The sequence below is a fragment of the Rhinolophus sinicus genome, chromosome 4, assembly GCF_057876585.1.
Source record: "Rhinolophus sinicus isolate RSI-liver-muscle chromosome 4, RSI-T2T, whole genome shotgun sequence".
NCBI lineage: Eukaryota > Metazoa > Chordata > Mammalia > Chiroptera > Rhinolophidae > Rhinolophus > Rhinolophus sinicus.
The window spans coordinates 40397326-40420623 of NC_142504.1; the positions used below are offsets into that span (position 1 = coordinate 40397326).

The 23298-nt window shown below is 33.4% G+C and overlaps 1 protein-coding gene across 5 annotated transcripts in view; it reads left to right on the plus strand.

Annotated features, from left to right (window-relative positions):
* SEMA3A (semaphorin 3A) overlaps positions 1 to 23298 on the plus strand; it is a 458699-nt gene that overhangs the window by 292367 nt on the left and 143034 nt on the right. For all 5 annotated transcript variants that reach the window (XM_088797782.1, XM_074340665.2, XM_074340667.2 and 2 more), the window contains 2 exons: positions 9991 to 10148; positions 14965 to 15027. In XM_088797782.1, the coding sequence (XP_088653908.1) occupies positions 9991 to 10148; positions 14965 to 15027 (221 nt within the window). The remainder of the gene's footprint in view (positions 1 to 9990; positions 10149 to 14964; positions 15028 to 23298) is intronic.

Below are 23298 nucleotides of genomic sequence, written 5' to 3' on the forward strand. Positions count from 1 at the left end.
AGATTTTCCAAATAGTGTTTGAGACACTTGCTCCTATGTTCCAGGACTAGGTATATGCTAGAAAAAGGTTCCAGGACCAGGAATATAAAAAATAAGTAAAAGCAGCATACTTTAATTCTAGAAAGGGCGCTAAAGAAATAAAGCACTGATTAAACTACATTTGTACATGGCATTGTGTTTCACAAAGGAGGCATGATGCACAGTACCTTAGAATGTCCGAGAAGGCACAGGAGAGGTTTGATCAGTGTTTCACCTAAGCAGGAGAGGGTGGAAAATGGAGAACCCTAGGGAATAGAGAGCGTTCTAAGCTGTGGTGACTATAGATAGCATGCCACTGAGTTAATTGAAAATAATCCTCTGTGTGTGTGTGTGTGTGTGTGTGTGTGTGTGTGTGTAAATATGTGTATCTGCATATCATTGTATATATAGGTATACACACACTTATACACTATTGGTGAATGCACAAAATATGTAAGTGTGGAAAACGCAAAGGGCTCAAATAACAGACATTGGAAATTTCTAGGCAGGTTTTAAAGTGGCAAGTGATGTAATATCTGTGCTCTTGATTTTGATCCATGCCTTGTTTGAATGAATTGCATTATTATGAAATTGCTTTTGCTGTAGTTTCTTGAATGGATGAATGTTCTGTACACTTAAACCTTGCACATTTGTTAACGTTGATACTGCCTCTTTTCTGAAAGGCTATCTGCTGGGTATAAACTTACTGAGTCACCTGTTTTAACCTGGATATTTTCACAAATTCCTCTTTTTGTCTTCTGGCAATAACACTGTCTGATTCCTTCCCTTCTATAGATGACTTGCTTTTTATTTAAGTAGTCCAAATATATCCTTCCTTTAATAGTAAGTTCATAATTGATCCCTCTATAAAATTAGAATTTCCTGGAAGATGGTGACATTTCAATCTGCAGATATAAGTCTATTTTAAGGTTTTATTTCTTATTTATGTTTCATTCCGATTACCGTGTTTGCCCGAAAATAAGACCTAGCCGGGCAATCAGCTCTAATGCGTCTTTTAGAGAAAAATTAATATAAGACCTGGTCTTATTTTACTATAATATAAGACTGGGTCTTTAATATAATATAATATAATATAATATAATATAATATAATATAATATAATATAATATAATATAAGCCTGGGTATAATATAATATAATTTAATATAATACCGGGTCTTATATTAATTTTTGCTCCAAAAACGCATTAGAGCTGATTGTCCGACGAGGTCTTATTTTTGGGGAAACAGGGTATCTTCTCATTAATCAATTTCACTTCTTTCAAAAAATTTTTATTTTGTTACTTAATTTGGAACTTTGACAACCAGAATTAACCCTCACTTCCTCGGGTCAATTCTTCTTCTTTCCTGTGCTCCTGCATTGCATTTTGGTGAACTTTTTATCTCCTTCTCCTGATAGTGAGGGAGTGAGCTGGAGGAATTTACAGTCTACAGTTATTTTGACTTGGAAACAAGCTCCAAAACCTTTAATATATTTTCTTCTAGGAAAATATATTCTTTATCCTTTCATATTTTTGTGATTGATGAGATTGTTGGGAAACACTATCAAAAACATTTTGTAGAGTGTTCACACCTTCCTCTCCTGCTTTCACTGTACTTTATTACAGTTGTTTCCTTTAGTAAAAGGATATTTAGTGTGTGTGTGTGTGTGTGTGTGTGTGTGTGTGTGTGTGAGATTAAAACAGTACTTGGCCTGCAAGTGTTAGTTATAATAATGATGTTGATCATGCCTTTCTACATTAGCTGTACTTCTACTTTATGGACATTTTTCAATAATTTTCCAGTCATATAGACTCCTAGAGTTACTGTAATAAAGCATTTGCAAATGCAAATTTTGCAATTTATAACCCTTTGATTACTAATTCTATCCTACCTGGAATAGGAATATATGGATATGTGCCAGATTTCAACATTCTATATCAAAATGTTTCAGGCTTTACTATATTGGATATATTCTCTTAATAATCTGTGACTTGATATTCCATTCGTATTGTTCCCTCTCTTTATTTAATATGGGTATTTTCCTCTATGTTCTTGCCTCCTTTTCTTCTTTCTTTCTTTCTTTCTTTCTTTCTTTCTTTCTTTCTTTCTTTCTTTCTTTCTTTCTTTCTTTCCTTTTTATTATGAGATTCAAGGAAAAGGAATAGAGTAAAAGTGACTTTTCTCTCAAATTTACCAGAAGAAAGTCATGTTTATTTTGTAGAAAGATTATTCTGGAGGCAGTGCATAACATTGTTTATTGATGTAAACCTAGAGAGGGAATTCTGTTAGAAGATAATTATAATAATCAAGGGAAGAAATTATGAGGAATTGAACTATGACAGTGACAGTGAGTATATAAGCAAAAGAAAATATAGGATAAGTTGTTACAGTGTAAAACAAAACTGAAGTGATAGACTGAATCTGTGGATACTGAAGAGGATCAGGTTTGTATGATTCTTTGGATGAGTGGTATTTGCAACCAGTTTTAAAACATACAGAAAGGTGATGATGTCAGTAATGGAAAAAAAGAAAAGCGAGTGAGTTCTGTTCAAGTCATGTGGACTCAGATATTTGTTCAATATCTAAATACAGGTTTCTAGTAAATCTTTGTTTGGTCTTTGGAGGGAAATCTGTCTTGGAAGGTATACATTTGAGACATGTCAAAATACTGCTAGTAACAAAAGCCATAGTTGCAGATAAGATTACCCACGGAGTTGTTATTGTGTAAAAGGACCAAATATAAGGCAAATAGAATAATATAAATATTTAAGAGACTCCTAAGTAAGGCAAGTTATGTGATAGTAAGAGGTAACAAATCTTCTCAACTACCAGGCCTTTGTATTCCCCAAAATGTATTCTTACAGTTCTCACATTCTTCTCAACAATCAGTTCTTAGTATTCTCAAAAATTCTACCCTCTTAAAAGTAGTACGGGGTAAGATATAAAGAGCCAGCCCTCCAGTGTCAAAGCAAAGTGGATATCTTCACTCTACATCACACCAGCTCTATGACCTAGTATATTTCCAATGTCTGAGTTAATTTCTTCATGAGAATAAATGGGAATGAAAATTTCCACCTCACTAGGTTATTGTGAGTCTTAAATGAATATAAACATTCAGCAGTTTTTGGCACATAGTAGACATTTAAAATGTCTGTCTCTTGTATTTTCCCTTATTTTTATCTCCTGGTCTTTATTCACATCCTCTACATGTAATGCTTGACCTATTTCTGCAGGCGAAAGTCCTATACATTTTTTAACACCAAGTTTAATTGCCAACCCCTTTCTCCAAGGATTATTCACTTCTCCTTGTGGCACTCACTGTTTCTTCCTGACAGTTTCCTCAGTTCTTATTAATCTCTTTGTTGTGTTGTTCATTTAGATTTTGCTTTTCTAATGGCATTTGTGTAACTTTCCATCGAGATTTTTATGAATCTTTACACTCCACAAATATCTTAGCCAATGCCTGTGTTTTACACATAATGAGGACAGGATATGTGTTTGTCAATTTAGGATTTGCATGACTGCATTACATAATAAAAATCTGAATCATCACATTAAATTGTAAACATGTATTTTTTCACATTATAAAAAATGGAACGCAGATTAATATCACAGGCTTGCTCTTGATGTTTTACAAGCATGTTTTAGGGGAAATGCATCGTCTCTCTCTGACAATGTAGTTCAGGGCACTTGTGTATTGAGTGGGGTCTAGGAGTGTAGAGCTGGGCTGGGAATGGATTTTTAGTTGTCCAAAGCTGAATTTGGGGCACCTTGTACCTTGACCAGGAAGTCCATCCAAGTCAAAAAGCTGGTAATTCACATCAACTACAAATGAGAAGCATCTGGCAGAGGAGTGTCCTGACATAAATTCAATGTGATGAAGACATTAGAGATCAGACCATCATCAAAGGCAAAGAAATAAGTTGGAAGAAAAACTTGGAGAAATGTTCAAGGCAGAGGTGGTGAGGTTGTGTTTTATAGAGTTTTGTTGGTTCTGGCACATGTTGGAAAAAGTAGTTAAAATAAAAGTTAACTTCAGGCCAGGATATGTAAACTTGATGCACATTTTGCGTGTTTACTGCTATTGAATTTAGAAAATAGATTTTTCTAAATATATTTGAAAAACGCTTACCAAACTGCAAATTGAGAGACTATGCTCAGTATCACCAAATAAATAAAAGCATATAGAAACCCACTAATGTTGACTCTATCTATGCCATGACAAGATGCACTGGCCAGAAATTCTAGGAGTTCATCATTCACACAGTTTATCTTTAGAGCAGCACTTTTCAAACATGTCTGAGGAAAGAACTTCCCTTCTGTGTAATAAGTCCTTGATGAAATAAAAATAAAGTGAGAAAAATAGGGTGAGTTTTTCCACAGTGTAAATATATTCATCTCTAAAGATGATTCTTTGTGTATGTGTTTGTCCTTTCTGCCCTTTTTGTTAGTTAAATGGCATGCTTCCTTCTTTTTGTATGAAGTGATTATGATAGCAAATAGTATGTGCTTTGGTGTTTTGTTTTTATAATCAATAAAAAGTTGCCACATTTTATTTCAGCCTAGCCTAATTTTGCTTTTGGAAATATTTTTGGTGTATGACATTTAAAAAAAATAATATAGGAAGCACTAAAATATGGGATCTAAAATTCTGGAACTTGATGAAATAGCCTTTGACTACTTTCAATGGGATCTTTAAGTGTTCTTTGAAAAGTTCAAGTAATGGAAAAAGGACATAAATCTAAAGCCATCAATGAATACAGGCAATGTGTTTGAGTTCAGCAATTGGTAGGGTCCTATTACTTTTCATGCCATAAAACTTGAGAGAGAGATAGAGGAGGAGAGAGAGAGAGGGAGGGAAGAAGGGATGGAGGGAGGGAGAGAAAGAAATATAATGGGAGGCAGAAACATAAAGAACAGGGTGGCTGTAGTTTGGGTTTGAAGTCAAGTATACAGGAGTTTTCCATCCTGTAAAAAGTCTGGTTCTAGGCAGTCTTGCACTCTAGAAATCAGTATTCATCTCATTGCCTTTTGAAAATCTGATTACATTACATTGTACTGTGTAAATATCTATATAAATATGTGTTTATCCTAAATATAATCATAACACTATAGGAACCATACAACTGTATTATATGGAGATGGCTAGTCATGTATGGTTTTGATGTAAATTTTTCTATCTTTTGTTTTCTTTTCATGTAATAAAATAAATATATAAGAAGAATATTAGTATATGCAATAATTTTGATATATTTTTTACATTTTATTAAATTTATTGGGGTTATATTGGTTAATAAAATTATATAAGTTTCAACTATACATTTCTATAGTACATTATCTGTATATTGCTTTGTGTGTTCACCACCCAAAGTCAAAATATCTCAAACAATGTACTAGTAATAATGATTGCTACCATTATTTTTCTGTTTATTCAAATAAAGCTTCATTAGAGGTCATGATAAATTCAAGGGAAATAGACAAAATGTATAAATAAGGAGAATGAAAATTAGAATTGACTCATTAGAAAAAATCATGGTTCTTCTCCCCTGATTATTTAGTAGGATATTCTGATTAAAGAGCACACCAATTATAATTTATTTTCTTCTTTTGCTGTATGTTATTAGATTGAAAGGAAGTCTATCAAATGGACTTTATATGTAAGTGTCTGGAATTCCATAAGACTACTTTTTGGAACTACATCACAAGAGAGTGCAGTCTATTCATAATTGACCACACTGCTGCTTGAAATTATGTGAATTGATGTTTCCTTTCAGAACATCTATAACTTAAGCTTACTGTCTACATTGTCTTATATCACAATGACAGTGGTGGTAATAATTAGCACTTATTCAGCACAAACTATTTGCTTTACTACATGATCAGTATATCATCTATTTTGTCATTACGCAAATCACAGAAACACTAAATCAGTTGGTGAATCTGGAGTAAACAGAATGTTTAATCACAGTTCACTTTTAAGAATACATAGTTCATTAAAGAGAGCTTTCTTTATGGCACTTTTGATTATAATCCTGCATTTACTTCTCTTTATGGTTGACATGGCATGTAGAAGTTGAAGTAATGTCTCAACCAGAGAAAAATTGAATTACACTCAAAATGAATTAGTGCCTTTACATGTTTTGGTCTATGAGGATTCATTGTAGTCCAATTGATTCTATAGAAATTTAGGTTGTTCTTTAAAATAATGCGTGTTGTTGTTTCACTGTTTATGAGCATAGGCAAGATGTGGAAATGTAATGGAATATTAAGCATTTCACATTACTGAATATTTATTTTAGTTCCCATGCCAGTTTATGTCATGGTGATGTTTCCTAATAGACACTGAAAATAAACACCTAAACTTGTGAAGGAGTAGAATCAAGTTATTTCATACCGATTTCAGCTGAATGTGTCTACATATAGGAAAAACAAAATCATAAATTTAAATAAGGAAAACATATTAAAGAATATGAGATCTAGATTTAGAGAACAGGTCTCTGATTTGAAGCTATGTATTTTGCCCTGGAAAGTGGTGAGATAACCTAAGCAATCCAGAATTTGCTATGGCTCACTGCCATGAGGGTTTCAAAAAGACTCTTCTCTCAGTTTTAAAGCAATGTAAAGAGTCCCCCAAAGAGAGGAACTTCTAAAGAAATTAAAATGATGAGGCAAAGTTAAAATACATTTGAAAGCAATGGAAAACAGCTGCTAACCCATACTCCAGGAAAATATTACCTTTTTTTTTAAATGAAATGATCCATCCATAACATGTTTTTTTGTTTGTTTGTTTTTGTTTTTTTGTTTTTTTTTTAAGTGTAGTTTGTTTCCAGAGTGATTTCAACAAAAACCACTAAAGACTTCTCTTAGTTGTCTGTACCTTGGAACCAATAATTCTCCCTGAACTAATTTACGGAATTCAACCTGTAGCATATTTTTCAATTAGATGAATATTTTCATTGTTTGGAATTATAATATAGAAAATCTTAGTTGTTATTTATAATTCAGGATACAGAAATCAGTGAACAAAAATAATATTTTCCTGTTCTTAAAATGACTATGATATTTAATATTAATGTAAATCAAAGAGCATGCTTCTCCTATTTTATCCCTTCATATAAATTATCGGTATGTTAATAAGTTATCACATTTGGTAAGGTAGGTAGAAAAATAGTTTTTCATTCTCCTCCATCTGGATCCTAATTGTCTAATTCTGCTTAAGAAGATCAAAAATACTAATATTGAATCTCTACTTACAGAAACAAGTAACCTTTAATTAAGTGCCTACTCTGCCAATTATGATTCTAGGTATTTTAGATGAATTATCTAATTTCACTTTCACAATAACTCTTGGAAGATATATTATTAACCCCATCTTCCAAAAACTGAGGCCCAAGTAATGTAAGGAACTCATTCTAGTTTGCACATCTAGTAAGTACTGTGGTGATGGTAGTGTACTTACCTATATAACTGGATGACTCAATGTTTTATAGCTGTAGTAGTATCTGTCTTCCTATAACTTCTTCTTCCACTTGATGCATAGCACTCCCTTATGTAGTTTTCTATGCATTTTCAACTAAAATTTTTTTGTGTGTCTTTTAGATGACCTTTCCATTGATTATTATTTCTATGTAGTTGTCTTGGTTTAGACTTGGCTGGCTTTTCTTTCTTTCTTTTTTTTCTTTTTTTTTTTAGTTTGCCTATCTACCTATACTTTGGTCTCTCTGTATTAGAGTAGAATTATAGAGTTTAGAATTGTAAGAAAAAGTTAAGTAGAGGGCATCTAGTCTATTTGATGAACAGCTCTCCTTAAACAGCCATTCAGTCAATACATGAACATTATCTGGTGACATAGCCCCTACCTCTCATAGTAACCCTTTTCATCCTCACACAGCTCAGAGCACCTGAAATTCCAGTCTTGTACCAACACTCTGTAGCAATGATTCTTTCCAATCATTTGGACACTGGTGAAAGGAATGACATTTAAATTCAGATGTTATATAGAAGATTCTCTGTTCTTTTTCGCTGGAGACTAACACCTCTTATTTCAGGCATGACCCACATAAATGAAACTGTTTCCCTTGGTCTATTTCTCCCTTCCCTTCCTTCCCTTCTTTCCCTTCTTTCCCTTCCTTTTCTTTTGGTGGAGGTGGGGGTCGCTTAGTATTGTACTGTTTCTCATTAAGAAATTTGAAAGCATCTTTTAACAGCTTGTTAACAATTCATGTAATTTTCTGTATAAGATGGATAAATTGATAGATAGAGTGGTGGCTAGATCAAGTCATACGTAGATAGATACATAGACATTCAATTTAATATTATTGACCTGGTAATATGAAAAAGAAACAATGTGAGTTATGGATGATGAGCTATTAATTACATATTTCCTGACATGAGGGAATGCTAATTCTAGTAGATAAGTCACTTATGTAAATGATTGTAATAACTGACAGTGTGATACAAGTTGTAAGAGTAACTCAAGCAAAATATTGCAAAGAAATTACTTCTATGAGAATTTATTGGAGGTTGCATTTTGAACTAGCTGATAAGAGTCGATATTTTGCAAGGTGCCATACAGTGGTAGATATTAAGAACAATGGCGGCAATGGCTAAAAAGTGGACAACTACAGAGCATTTTCCTGCAGGCTAGAGGACGTGAGGAGCAGTGCTGAGGTAGAGTCTAAACTCAGAAGGTGGTCACCCAACCTTTAATGCTAAGTTAAAGCGTTTGAACTCTATCCTCTATTGAAATATTTATTTTGATAAGATGGAAAAGGGAGTAGGAGAAATAGGTTAATCAAGGCAATTCATCAAATGGCTAATGTCCTGGAATCAGGGCTAAGATGGAGGAGGGAACTGCATTTCCACTTCCTGTTCTTGGAAGACACATTCTCCATTTTATGAATGAAAGGGTTCCATTATGTGTGCACTGGAAAAATCTGATTCATCGATTCAAGACACAATTTTGGAGAATTTCTATCCCTGTGGGGGGGTGCAATATATATACAGAGGGTACCAAAAAATATATATACACATTTTAAGAAAGGAAACAACTATATTAAAATTGTAATGCTCAATATATACCGATAACAAAAGATGAATACAGGTCATGTGTATACATTTTTTTGGCACCCCTGGTATAATTTCAATTGAACCAGTTATTTAAAGAAAACCTCTTTGGTGATTATCAACAATTACCTTTCTCTGCAAAAGTGGACTTACAATTAATGGTATTTTTATCTAAACATATTTTTCTCACTTAAAGTATATAGGTCTAAAACTTCAGTATTTGCCCAGTCACAGTAAAAGCCATTTGGAGAGCGATAACAAACTGAAAAATTGAGGTCAGATAGTAAAATTAATTTAATTCATGTTTTCATGAAAGCCCAACTTAGCTTCTTTATATATGTCAGTTATAAAATATTGCAAATAATTTAAATAATGGAGTAGATTTAATGGTCAAAAAGATATATTAAAATTCTGCAGGCAATACAAAGAGACTTCAAACAACCTAGAAGATTAAACAAAGTTTCCCCACATGACCTCTGCTCTGTTGGCCCCTATACTTTTCTTCCTAGCTAATGACTTGGAGCAAATGAAGCTACTTAATCAAGTCTTTGTAAAATTAAAGACATTTTATATACAATGCTGACCATTCTAATCCATCACTAACTGCAAATATATTCCACTAGCCCAGTTGTATAGACAAGGTTTTCTCTCCCTCTCTTCTATAGGAGTTTATGGTCTTGAGTATGATATCAGCAAACTGATAACTCCCACGTCAATGAAATGTACAAACAAACAAACAAACAAACAAAATGGTTCCTGTATATTTCTTAGTACCATGAAGAGAAACTAATGATTGGTGACTACAGCAGGCAGTAGTCAAATCACCACGCACCATTAATCTGTGCTCATGTAGGAGCAGATTAACCTCAGATTAACACCCAATGTCTTGCTTTGTTACCTTGCAGAAATGTTGGAATCCAACAATGTTATCACTTTCAATGGCTTGGCCAACAGCTCCAGTTATCATACCTTCCTTTTGGATGAGGAACGGAGCAGGCTGTATGTTGGAGCAAAGGATCACATATTTTCATTCAACCTGGTTAATATCAAGGATTTTCAAAAGGTATCTTTATTCTAATATATGCACTGTAGTTCTTTTGAAGCATCTCAAGTTATATAGAATTCTCTAGCTATATAACAGTGTGACAACTGAAAAATTGTTTAAATTTATACTTTATATTTTCAAATGCAAATAAAAATAATGCATTGATTTGACTATCACAAATCAATGGATGCAATATACCATAAAACTCTTCAAGGAAGAAACTACAGTATTTTCAATGATCAATAAGCAATACTAACTTCAGTCTATCCTTTCATAGTTATATCATTTTTCCTGCATACAAGTAAATACCTGAACCATTATAGAAATATATCATAATTGATTTCATCACCAAGTGTGATATATATATATATATATACACACATATATACGTATGTAATATGTATATATAATATGTATGTATGTGTATACTATATGCGTGTGTGCATATACCAATCTATAAATGTATACATCTCTCCATACTGCCAGTAAATGCAGAGTGCATCAATCATTATACACATACTTAATCTGGTATATCAACTGTGTAAATAATGTTTACTGGAAAACAGACACTCAGTCACTTACATATCGTCTTCTTTTATTCTACAGTTGCAGAATTGAGTAGTTGTGATAGACATCATCTGGCTCACAAAGTCCAAAATATTTACTCTCTGGACTTTTAAATAAAAAGTTTGCCAAACCCTAATCTGGAACATCAATTTTCAGTGTTAGGTTTTTGCAAATGCGGTCATTTAGAGTCTTTCAGTCTATGAGTTTTATCCGTATTCTTTATTGTGTTTCTGGCCTATTTAATTAACAAACTGTACAGTTTGGAAAACAAAAATGGATTGACATATCAGTCTAAATTCTGCTACTGACTCTATATGCTATAATCTAAGTCAACCATTTTTTTAGTCAATTTTTCTAGTCTTAATTCTCTGAGAAACAAAGATCTTTACGCAAGAATATTTACAAAAGTGCTAGTATAACATGCTTTTTAGAGTACATATACTTCAGTATTTATGTAGGTTAGTTTTACTTCTTAAGACTCGGGGCTTTAAAGTAGTATGCCTCAAATTCTTATAAACTGTAAGAGATTGGACAAAATTAAGAGAAGTCATCCATTACAAAATAAGTGAAAAATCTAAGATAATTAAGAAAATAATTGATATTTTAATAATAGCAGATTATGCCGGTTTAAATTTTGAATGTTTATAACATTTTTATCACTTTGTAAAATTCATATGTATGTCTATAAATATGTGTGTGTGTATATATATATGTGTATATATATACATATATATATACACACACAGAGAAAGAGACATATAGATATACAATATATGAGCACATATCACTTCAGAATATATATTTAATGTATTTAATATTTTTTTCTGAATAAATATTTTTAATTTGGTTTATATATTCAATTGGTTCTAAAATTGAAAATAATTAAATTATCATGTAATACAACCTACAATTTTATAGGTGAGAAAAATTCTAAAGCCATGTGTATGCCCTGGTTATATCACAGTATCTTCTACCCATACACGTGTAATAAATATATACTGAAGAATTAATTAAAATTAGGTGACTTGCCCAATGTCATAGTGTTCTTGTTATAGCTCCTGCTCTTGAGTTTAAAATCATTATTGTAGCAACGGGAGACCTATTTCTAATTTTTAAACATCCCCTTCCAACCATATTATTTAATCTTAATTACATCACACTCATTCTAAGAGTAAATACAATTTACTTAAAGATTTGTTGCTATATATTTGTCTGTAAATGCTCTTTTTAATCTATGTGTAGTGTTATTAAGCAACTTTTTCATAAGCATTTACTATTCTGATAAACTATATAGGGGATACTATAGTGTGTCATAATTCTTGAGGAATTTACAAAATGATATTCAAGATACATGAACATAAAGGTAAATACTCGGCCAATCCTTGTTAGATACAAAAACACATTCTTAGGCTTGGAAGAACCATGGAAAGATTTTTGGCCTTGATAAAGGTACAATCACTTGAAGGAATAAATGCTTATTAAATAATTAATTAAGAGGGGCTGCCATGTGTAGAGCCATAGAAGCATAAAGAAGGGAAAGTATAAAATAGATCATGAAGCACATTGAATATAAGGATAATAAATTTAGGCATTGCTAGTTAACTGAGAAATTTTTGGACAAAGAATAAAAAATATCAACAGGTTAACAAATCTAATCAAAAAGTTAGGAATTATTCTTCATAGAAATGAACAATGGATACTGTTTGAAAACACACACACACACATTCATTCCACTGATTTATAATTATCCTCATTAAATTACTTTCCAAAAGAGAATTTTCTTAGTCAAAATTTATTTTATTCATGCCAGATTTTTAAGTTACATGTATATCCTATATGTTTTATCCTGGATCTCTGGAGAATTGAAAGTATACACACCCGTCTAAGTATGAGAGAATTTAGCATGTTATAAAAAATAGATTATATTAATATTTCACATAAGAAAGGAATTACAGAATGAGTCCCATACTGTCTCAACACAGCAATCAAGATGTAGGAAACTATGAACAAACAACCTGTAATACTCCATTGCATAAATGTACCACAGTTTTTTAATCCAGTCGTCTATTGATGGACATTTTGGTTGTTTCGATGTCTTGTCTATCGTAATTAGCACTGCAATAAACATAGGGGTGCATATGTTTTTTTGAATTAGCATTTTGGGTTTCTCTGGATTGATATGTTGGCCATAAAGAAGAATGGAATATTACCATTTGCAAAGATACAGACGGACATAGAGAACATTGTGCTAAGTGCAATAAGTCAGTCAGAGAAAGACAAATACCATATGATCTCACTTATATGTGGAGTCTAAAGAACAGAATAAATGAGCAAATTAAACAGGAAAAAAAACTGTCTTTTTAATTAAATAATTGTTTTAGTTATCTGTGATTTTTGTACAATCTAGCTGGAAAGCTGAATAATTTTAGATTTGCTATATATTATTATTGTTGTGTCTCAGAGAAAATTTATATTTGATCTTCTTCCTTTGTAAACTTTAGGTAAGAACAGATTATTTGGCCTTTCCATAGCCAGTGTAACGATAGGGCTATGGAACCTATGGAATAGTAATCAGGATTCAGGGTACTGATAACTGCAAGGACATGGCATTTACTATTCTTGGATGTTTTGTACTATGTGACTACTTTGTAAATAAATTTGTGGAACAAGTCAAATAATAGTTTTAATTTACATACACAGACATACATGAAAAGAAAGCACATGAAAAAGAAAAAAAAAAATATATATATATATATATATATATATATATATATATATATATATATATATATATATATATAAATTAAGAGCTTCAAATAGTAAAAATGTTGCATATCCAAAAATTGTTAGGGCTTTTATAATTGTGACATGGACCTGAAATACATTTGTTATGTCATCATAGGTTATTTCAATGTGTCCTAAATTCTTGTTCATAAATGTGTTGTATTTTGCTTTTTAATTTCGTAGATTGAATATCACAAACTTTGTCCAAGTTTATGGCCATTTATGCTGAATTATCTAGAGATTCCCAAATGAATGATAATCAATCATTTTGAGACTAAAAGCTTTTTAGCAGGCGGGAATGATTAACCACCACCATCTCTGGATATTTCTTGTACATATAACATTTTTTTTCTGAAATTAACTAATGTTACTAGAAAAGAAAAATGAATTTAAAAAAATGTTCTGCCCCACTACAGATAAGAGTCGTTGGAATTGCTGAGGGAAACTGTAAAATTTAATATTAGAATTTAGATGAAGTTATATGCATTAATATTATTGAGGAAAAATGTACCCACAATTCTCTAAGCCACGAGTTAACACCTTGGTTTATTTACTACTGTAACTGTATTCATAGGAACCTCTGGAAGGATGAAGGCCAAATATTAGGGTTGAAAACACAAACAATTATTTATCAATTAGTCTGTGTTGCCTACTGAGGGGAGGGTGATTTTTGTAAAAGCTATCAATTTATTTCTTCATTTCCTCCTGTATCTCCAGAAAGTGAGATAAAACTATAGTTATCTATTTTCCCTGGGGTGGGGGGTGGGGGGGAGACTGCTTCCTAAGATGTGTTCTTCTAACCTTTCAGTTGCTCATTCTAGCATGTAGTGTTGAGATTCAGATTAGATAAATGGATCCAGAGCACCCAATGTTAAGATTTCAAAAATCATTATTTCTCAATAAAGAATGACTCATTTAGAAGGATATAAACCATATTCTGTGCCTACTTATATGTCTCTTCAGTAGATTCTCACATCCTCCCAAGATGATCTCCCTCTCCCAACCTGCCTTATATTTCTTTCCACTGCAGGCTGCTTACTTAGATCTATAGGCATACCTCAGCGATATTGCCGGTTGGGTTCCAGACCACTATAATAAAGCGACTATCACAGTAAAGGGAGTCAAAACCATTTTGTTGGTGGAGGGTCTTGTCTTCAATTTGTAAAAAACTCAACACCTGTGAAGCATAATAAAGCAGAGCTCAATAAAGCAAGGTGTGCCTGAATTGAGTACATGAATTTCTGTGTTGCTCAGCTTTCACATACAGCAAAGCCTAATGGGTACATGGAGAATGAATGATTTAAGTTTGTGCCAATTAACTGATGCCACTCCACAGTCTAAACTTGAAAGTCTCCTTCCACCACAATGCTTCTGAAACTTACTTTATCTCAGTTGCCCCAAATTGGTCTAACAGATTATAATGTTGGATGTAGTATTAACAGAACTTAATTGGCATAAAAGAATGTTTCTTCTCTGCCCTTAGATTGTGTGGCCAGTATCTTACACCAGAAGGGATGAATGCAAGTGGGCTGGGAAAGATATTCTGGTAAGTATCAATCTATTAAATTATTTTAGAAATTGCATAAAGTAATTTATTACTCTGTCATTTTAGTTGTGTTATATTAGACACTGCTTTATTTGTGGACATAATCACTCTTTAAAAACAAAATTGTATTTAATTTTGGATATTGACATTTTTATATAAAGCATTGACAGTTTTATGTAAAGAAAGCAGGTCAAAATGACAACATGCCCAAATAGAGCAAAAATATGATATTTTTGATGATATATACATACACACACACATATATATATGCAAAAGATAACAAAATACAATTTTATAGCATATATACCTATATTTAATAAGTCAACTTCTTTGTAGAGATTGGTTTTAATGTTAATTCCTCTTCAATTCCTTTTGAATTATATGAAATTTTTCAACCTGAGTCATCATGATTAAATTGCCCCTTCATCCTTCTTTCTATTCTTTTCCTTTACCCTTCCTTCCTCTTTTCTTTCTTGCCTTCCCTCTTTTCCTCCTTTCTTTCCTTCCTTCCTTCTTTCCTTCCTTGTACTGAACACACAAAAATTTATTAACACAGAATGCCATATTTATCATTAACAAATTATGTTGAAATTTTTCTATGTGATAATAACTAAGGGTGGATAGAATTGAAGATACTGCCGACACACAGTTGTGACTTTTAAAAGCACAGACTTTTTCCCTTCCGAATAAAGTTTAACAGGTGAAGACCACAAACTTATTCCTTAAATAAATATGGACTGAGAAATGACTGTGTTAACAGGCATTGTCCTGGATACTGTGAAACAAAAGATGAATGGTAAGCAATTCCTACAATGGTTTTACCATTTCTGTAAAAAATAGAGGCTTTTTTTTCCTGAGGTAAACTTTGTCAATAAAATTAATTGGGCCACTGGTTTGCGGTATAGCCAGGAATCTACAGATATCATGGAAGGCAGTTATAATAATTTAAATCAATAAATTAAGATGAACTATAGGATTTAAAATTTTAATTTGTGTTATTTTATGTTCTGTCAGACATTTTTGGATGTCTAAAGCACAAATAAATAAGTTTAAAAGTTTTGTCTATATATTAGCATTTATAAGAAACTTATCCTGTGTGCCTGAAGATATAAATTAACCTGTATGCATGATATAGATATATAGATATGTTAAGTGAGAGCTTGATTGATTTGTAGCAGCTGTCTAAGATGATCTACAGGCATACCTCAGAGACACTGCAGGTTCAGGTCCAGACCACTGGAATAAAGCAAGTATCGCAATAAAGTTAGTTGTAATATTTTTGCTGCTGGAGGGTCTTGCCTTCAATTTGTAAAAACAAAAAAAGTGCAACAATCTGGGAAGCACAATAAAGCAAAGTGTGATAAAATGAGGTATGTCTGTACATAGAATGATTTAGAGCCGGATTCTGAGTTCATGGAAAAAGAATGCCTCAATTACATAGTAATGTTGGCTACAGGGGAAGGAAGGTAGATAAAGGAACACAAAGCAGAGGTATTCCCCATCCTCAATTAATCACATATGAGCAAACATGGAAAATTCACCTTCGAAAATTTCACTTTAAGTATAGTGATTGTAAGTCATATTACACCTTCAAGCTACAGTAAACATTTTCTAGTTATATGAAATTAAACCAACACTAAGTGTGTTCTAACAGATTTTATACTATCCCGAATTGATGCAAATGGTGGGACTGTTAGAAAGGGGTAAAGAGAAAGAACAATGAAGTAGGAGTCCAGAGAAGTCAAGAATTTTGTGTTGATACCCACACTTACTCGTTAGTTGTACTTGAGCAAGTACCTTAACTTTCGGGGAGGCTTTAGTATCTTATCCATTAAACGGGACGTTGCATGTTTTATAATAATGAGAAACAAGTTGAATAGTTTTTGTGAAAACTATTTAAAAGTAGAAAATACTTCACAAATGTAAGACAAAAAATATAACTGAGTACACACAAACGTATGAACACAGAATGCCATATTTACCATTAACAAATTAGGTTGAAAATGTTCAATATGACAATAACTAAGGGTGGATAGAAATGGAGATATTGCCTACATACCTTTATGACTTTTAAAAGCACAGACTTTCTCTCTTCCTATTAAAGTTTAACAGGTAAAGACACACTGTGGGGACAGAGTCCTAGAGAGCCGTTTCCAAGCTCTCAGCCTCACGTGGAGGGTGCTGGCTTGGGTAGTAGGTAGTCATCAACTGTGACTGGTTGGCCATCAGTTGTAACTAGTTAGCCAATTAGCCACTGATATAACTGCCGTGGCTATGCTGGTTGCTATGCTGGTTGATCGGTTGGTTGGTTGGCAGGCAGAGAAACAGAAGTCGGGTTGCGGAAGTCGGGTTTCAGATCGTGTGGCTCCTGCTTCCTGTGTCTCCAACCCAGCCGCCAGCAAGAATATAGTGGTATGACACCCCTATCTGTGGCTCCATTGATGTTCCTTTTTGGCCTCACCATATCCTGTGTTCTTATGTGGGGAGCGGGAGTTGAGTCCCTGCATAACATATGAATTTGAACTTGCCTATTAACACATAGATAAGAAACAATGGTGATTTAAATAAAAACCTTATGTATTCTGTTGTTATTAAGGGTGTTGGTAAAATAATAAGCAGCTCACAGCATTTCTGTAGAACTCAAACAATAAATAAAATGATTCATACACTATAATACACAATACAAATATTAACTATTGTTATCGGTATAGTTGCTAAGACAGGTTATAAGTGAAAATATCATTGATGAAATTAGCATAGCCCTCTTTAATGCTCGTAACCACTCTAGAGTTGCAGTGTTTTGAATTCAATTCAATTTGAAAATTGAAGATAACCATACCTATCTGACAAATTATCTGGATTTTATAATAAATAGGAACACAAGTACTGAGCATATTTGGTTTAATGATTCAATTAGGTCATTAATTTCCTAAGATATCAGATATTCTTTCATGTTTGTGGTTTCCAAAATTCACCTCAGTGCATTTTCCTTATTTTTTATGGCTCTCCTCTCTTCCCCTTTATCCCTCCCCGCCCTTCCTTCCCCTGCGTTCTCCCCTCCCCTCCTACTCTGCTATCGGTGTTGTATAATGAGGGATTCTGCTGTTACCCCAGATGCAGTTAATTCAGCAGCTGCAATAAAGTCATGATCCTCATGGTGCCTTATGGGTAACCCAAATCATGACCTCAGACATTTCCTTTCTAAGAAGGGCGACTTTATCGTATTTTCCAGGCTTACTGAAAATGCTGATGGGTTTTATAAAACTAAATTAAAAGGAATTAAAACATCATTTCATAGCAACTTGTAATAAGGATTCTGAAGACTTATAAGTCATGTTTTGTACATTATGGGTGAGATAGGTCATTATGTCTGCATTGAGAGATGTAAAGTTTTGAAAGTTTAATGGTATGGCAATTGTGGAGACAGTCCCAGAGAGCAGTTTCCAGGTTCTCAGCCTCACGTGGAAGGTGCTGGCTCAGATAGTGGATGGCCATCAGCTGTAACCAGTTAGCAACTGGCCACTGATATAACTGCCATGGCTGAGCTAGCGAGCGTGGATTGCAATTAGCAAGGGGTTGGTTGGTTGGCAGAGAAGCAGATGGCAGATTTATATGGCTCCTGCTTCCTGTATCTCCAACCCAGCCCCAGCAAGAATATAGTGGTATGACTCCCCTATCTGTGGCTCCGTTGGTGTTCCTTTTTGGCCTCACCATATCCTGTGTTCTTCTGTGGGAAGCGGGACCAGAGACCCTGCATGACAGCAATATTAGCCATACTAATCTTTTCAAAATTAATTAATGTAACATGATAAAATGCCTATGCTTTGGTTATTCCTTTAAGTTCTGCATTAAATCAATTTTATTATTGTGGATTTTGATTTCTTTTTAACACTTAATTAAAGGAAAACAAATAGTTTCCATATATTTTAGCTCATGAAAAACTATTTTTCCTCTTGCTCTAAACACTAAACACGAAAATATATTCAAATAGCAAAATGTATTTCGTATTATTTTTCTGGTAATCCATCTCATTCATTTAATATTGCTCTTTATTGACCTATTATTTAAAATGTATTTTATGCGTTTGGAATTCATGTTATTGAAATTTATTTTTCAGGTAACCTCATTTATGTACCTCAATTTACATATCTATTTCATTTAAATTGGATATATGGCTGTCTGTCGTGCGGGGCGGCCTGCGGGGTCTCTGCTCCTGCTCCCCACATAAGAACGCAGGATATGGTGAGGCCAAAAAGGAACACCCACGGAGCCATAGGTAGGGGAGTCATACCACTATAGTCTCACTGGAGCCTGGAGTCACACCATGTGCAACCCGCTGTCTGCTTTTCTGCCAACCGACCAACTCCCCAACTCCCCTCTCCAGCGCAGCCTAGGCAGTTATATCAGTGGCTAATGGCTAACCAGCTACAGCTGACAGCCAACTAGCCACAGCCGATTGGCCATCTACTACCCGAGCCAGTACCTTTCCACATGAGGCCGAGAGCCTGGAAACTGCTCTCCAGGGCTTTGTCCCCACAACGGCATTTATTGATTATTTTTGGACTATTAATATATGGACCCATTTTTTCTACTTCTTTCTTAATGTATGATTTTAGAATAGCAGTTAGTAGACTTCCTGGAATTTGTAACATTTCTTCCTTGATAAACATAAAAAATAAATAAATAGCATTACTATTTTTACCAATAATTTCTTAAATAATCACTTAGAAAGAAAGATTAAAGAGTTTTTTTATAATTTTCATTCAATGCCTGGTTTTCGAAGGGAAACATGGACAGTTAATTTGATGGAAATTCTGCTCTCTGTATTTGGTAAATAATAGTCAGCTGTGATTATGGACAATAATTCCTTTCAAAAAGCTCTTGTGATGCTGAAAGCCACAAGAATGAGGTTTGAGTGGCTTTTGGAGCATTCAGGATTCCAAGATAGAATTGTAACCAAAATAGGAACTGACCTGAACATTTGCAGAAAAGTAAACTAACAACCTCCTTGAGTGCTCTCTTTGGTTTCTAGAACCTGAGTTTACCCTTTGTCTTCTGGTTTTAAGTGTTTTCTCAGAAAGCCCTCTGGAAATAAAGCTCCTTTTAACAAACCGTCTAGGGGAAAGTGCTCTCTTCTCAGTATTAGGCTCAGATGCAAGGATACAATAGGAAAATGCTATAGGAAAAGCAGGGCAAAGACACTGGCTAATTTTATGTTATCTTGAGTGTTGGTCATTCTTAAGTCTGGTTAAGTTGACTCTGCCACCTGGGAAGTTGGGACATGCCACTGGATTGATACATAGATCCTATGTCACTGAGTGTAACATCATACAGAAAATTGAACCCATTCCCCATTTGCTTAGGTAGCTGGGAAGATACAAACCATCATTTCTCATGGCTCAGTTTTGTATCAAATATATTTGTTAAGCCAGCATCTGGAATTCAAGCAACTATTCCACAAAGATGGACTTTGTGGTAAAGAAGGAATGTGTAGCCTAAGACACATTTATATTCCCTCTCCCTTTCCCTTTATCATCTATCTTTCTTTCTTTCTTTCTTTCTTTCTTTCTTTCTTTCTTTCTTTCTTTCTTTCTTTCTTTCTTTCTTTCTTTCTTTCTCTCTCTCTCTCTTTCTTTCTATCTATCACCTATCATCTATCATCTATCTAGAGAGCACATAAATGTGTCTTTGGCAGCTGCTAATGACATTTCTGACAGGAATATTAATCTAAATTTATTTTCCTCTTGGAGAAGTGAATATAGAGGATATATACTAATAAGCTTTCTTCGTTCTGTAGGTTCTAAACCTTTACATTGTTATGGCATTTCTATATTAGAGGAGTGAACTGCTTATGAACTTTTTCATTGCTGTTACTTGAGATTTGTAATTTGAAAAACAAACAAATATATATATATATATATATATATATATATATATATATATATATAATTATTATAATTGTACAGAGACCTTGAATGAGGAAATAAATGCAATCCAGATATCTCTATTCCGACTGCTTTTATCCACCTTTACTTTCTTTTTTAAAAATATTTTTCTAGTGCTTAAAATCCACTTTATTATTCACAATAGCGTTTCTATTGAGGGATTAACTTCCTTGACCCTGTTTTGCAAATGAAAACTGAATTCATGCTAAACTGCTAAAAGAATCTGTTTCGAATCAATAGCTCTCTGACTCTCTTTGTTTATCCTATTAAACCATCTCTCTTTGCACTAAGTTTCAATAAAAGCAAATGGCAACCGTATGACTGTTAGAAATATTTTGAACATCGTTGGAAATCAAAATTTCAACCATCTGAGATGAACAAAAAAAGCAGATTTCATAACATTCCTATCGTTGAATACATTTCAAAGTGTTGAATCATGCACCTGAATTTTGGGACACTTGAAATTTTTGAGGGATATATTTTTATATTTTTGTTTTTAGTTGTTACTTACGTTTAATGCTATGATATATTATAACATGTTTATCAAACTTATCATGGCTCAAATTGAAGAACCTCAACAACACCAATTTTTACGAAGTGAATGCATTTGAGACTTTGAAGCTATACACGTGTCTTAAGTTACAGTACAGTCCAAAAAAAATGCATGTTAGTCCTTGAATTTCATTTACTTTTTCAAAGGTTGAAGTTGACAACAACTTTAATATTTTTATTTTACTTGAGAGACTTCAAGTCATAATAGAAATTTATTAAATGGATAGCTAGAATTACCTCCTGTAGAATTCTACAAAATCATAAGTTTTCATTAAATCTCTAAACTCTATGTATAATTCTTGGGAGATAATTTTGCATGGATCGCTTACACTTTGCACATGTGATGAAAAGAAGCATTGACTGCCTGTTTTACAGACTGTCTTGAAGGATATTTGTACAGTGAAGAGACTTGGAAAGTAGTGTCTCCCTGTGAAGCAAAAGGTTGGTTTGCAAACAGCCTTGAGGAGTTCACATAGTGTCTCCATTGGAGCAAAGGTCAGGTATGCTTACTGCCCAGTGCGATGAACATACCATCTCCCTCAAGATCCAATATGCTTATGACTGTTATGAAGTATTCAGGTTCCCTCAACCCAGGGTTCCTCTCCTATAACTCAACTCACTGCATGTGCAGGTGTCACCTGCCACTCTTCTCATTGCCCAGTGGGAATTGGAACTTGGAGAACTGGCAGGAGAAATGCTGATACTTTACTGCTATTTCTGTGGGCAATAAAGTATTTTATCTCTGACCCAGGAGACATATATCTTCTGCCAACCTCCATGAAACTGTGCCAGGGTAACTTATCTTACAAGTAGGGCAGAATCACAGATACTTTACAGTTCTTGACAGTATTAATTATAAATTTTTGGGGTGTTTTCGTGGCACTCTAGGAGATCTAATAAGTGAAAGACTATGGTCAGTTTATTCATTTTTAAACATGATTCCCATCATGAAATTTGATAATACGTCAGGTATGCAGACAACTTATTTTTTATGAAGGCCAGTAAAAACTTTGTCTTATTAAATGTTACAGAAATAAGCATAGATTTTCACGTGTATTCGTGTGTGTGTTTCTTTCTGGTTGGGGCAAATTTCCCACAACTTCAACAGAAGGATTATATTTTAATTTGGCATTCAGAAGTAGTAGTAGCCGTAATAATAGCTGACACTGATTGAGAGCTTACTATGTATTTTTGGTATTCTAAATGCATTACTTTTATTAGCTCATTTATGTAACTCGTGTTTAGTGATAAAATACAAATTTATTTTTAAAGCGATTGGGTAAACCAGTTTTGCATTTTAGGTAGGAGATGCATGGAAAATTAAGCTTAACTAGGTTTTATTCATATTTTTAAATTAATATGTTTTACTAATACAACAAAATATGATGGTGATCATTGTATCTGAATTGTTGTGGATCACATCTCATATATATGAGTGTATTTTTGGAACGCTTTTACAGTCAGGATTGAAATTTAAATGCATTTTAAGTTTATATTTGCAAAGTAGGTCTAACATTAGAGATATATAAAACTTTCAGAAGGCTTGGGGATTTTGAGTTGTGTTCCTTTTCATTGGAAATTTCAATTGTATCCTTAAGTGACTAAAATGAAATTCAAATATTTGGCATTGGTTGACAACTTATTATTTACATTTGATTGTACACCATATTTCACCCATGCATCATTGTACATAATTTTAGAGTACGTTAAGCATTTTATAATACAAAGTTCTTTAGAATCATTTGTACAGTTCTTCTGGGAACAGGTTTTCAGC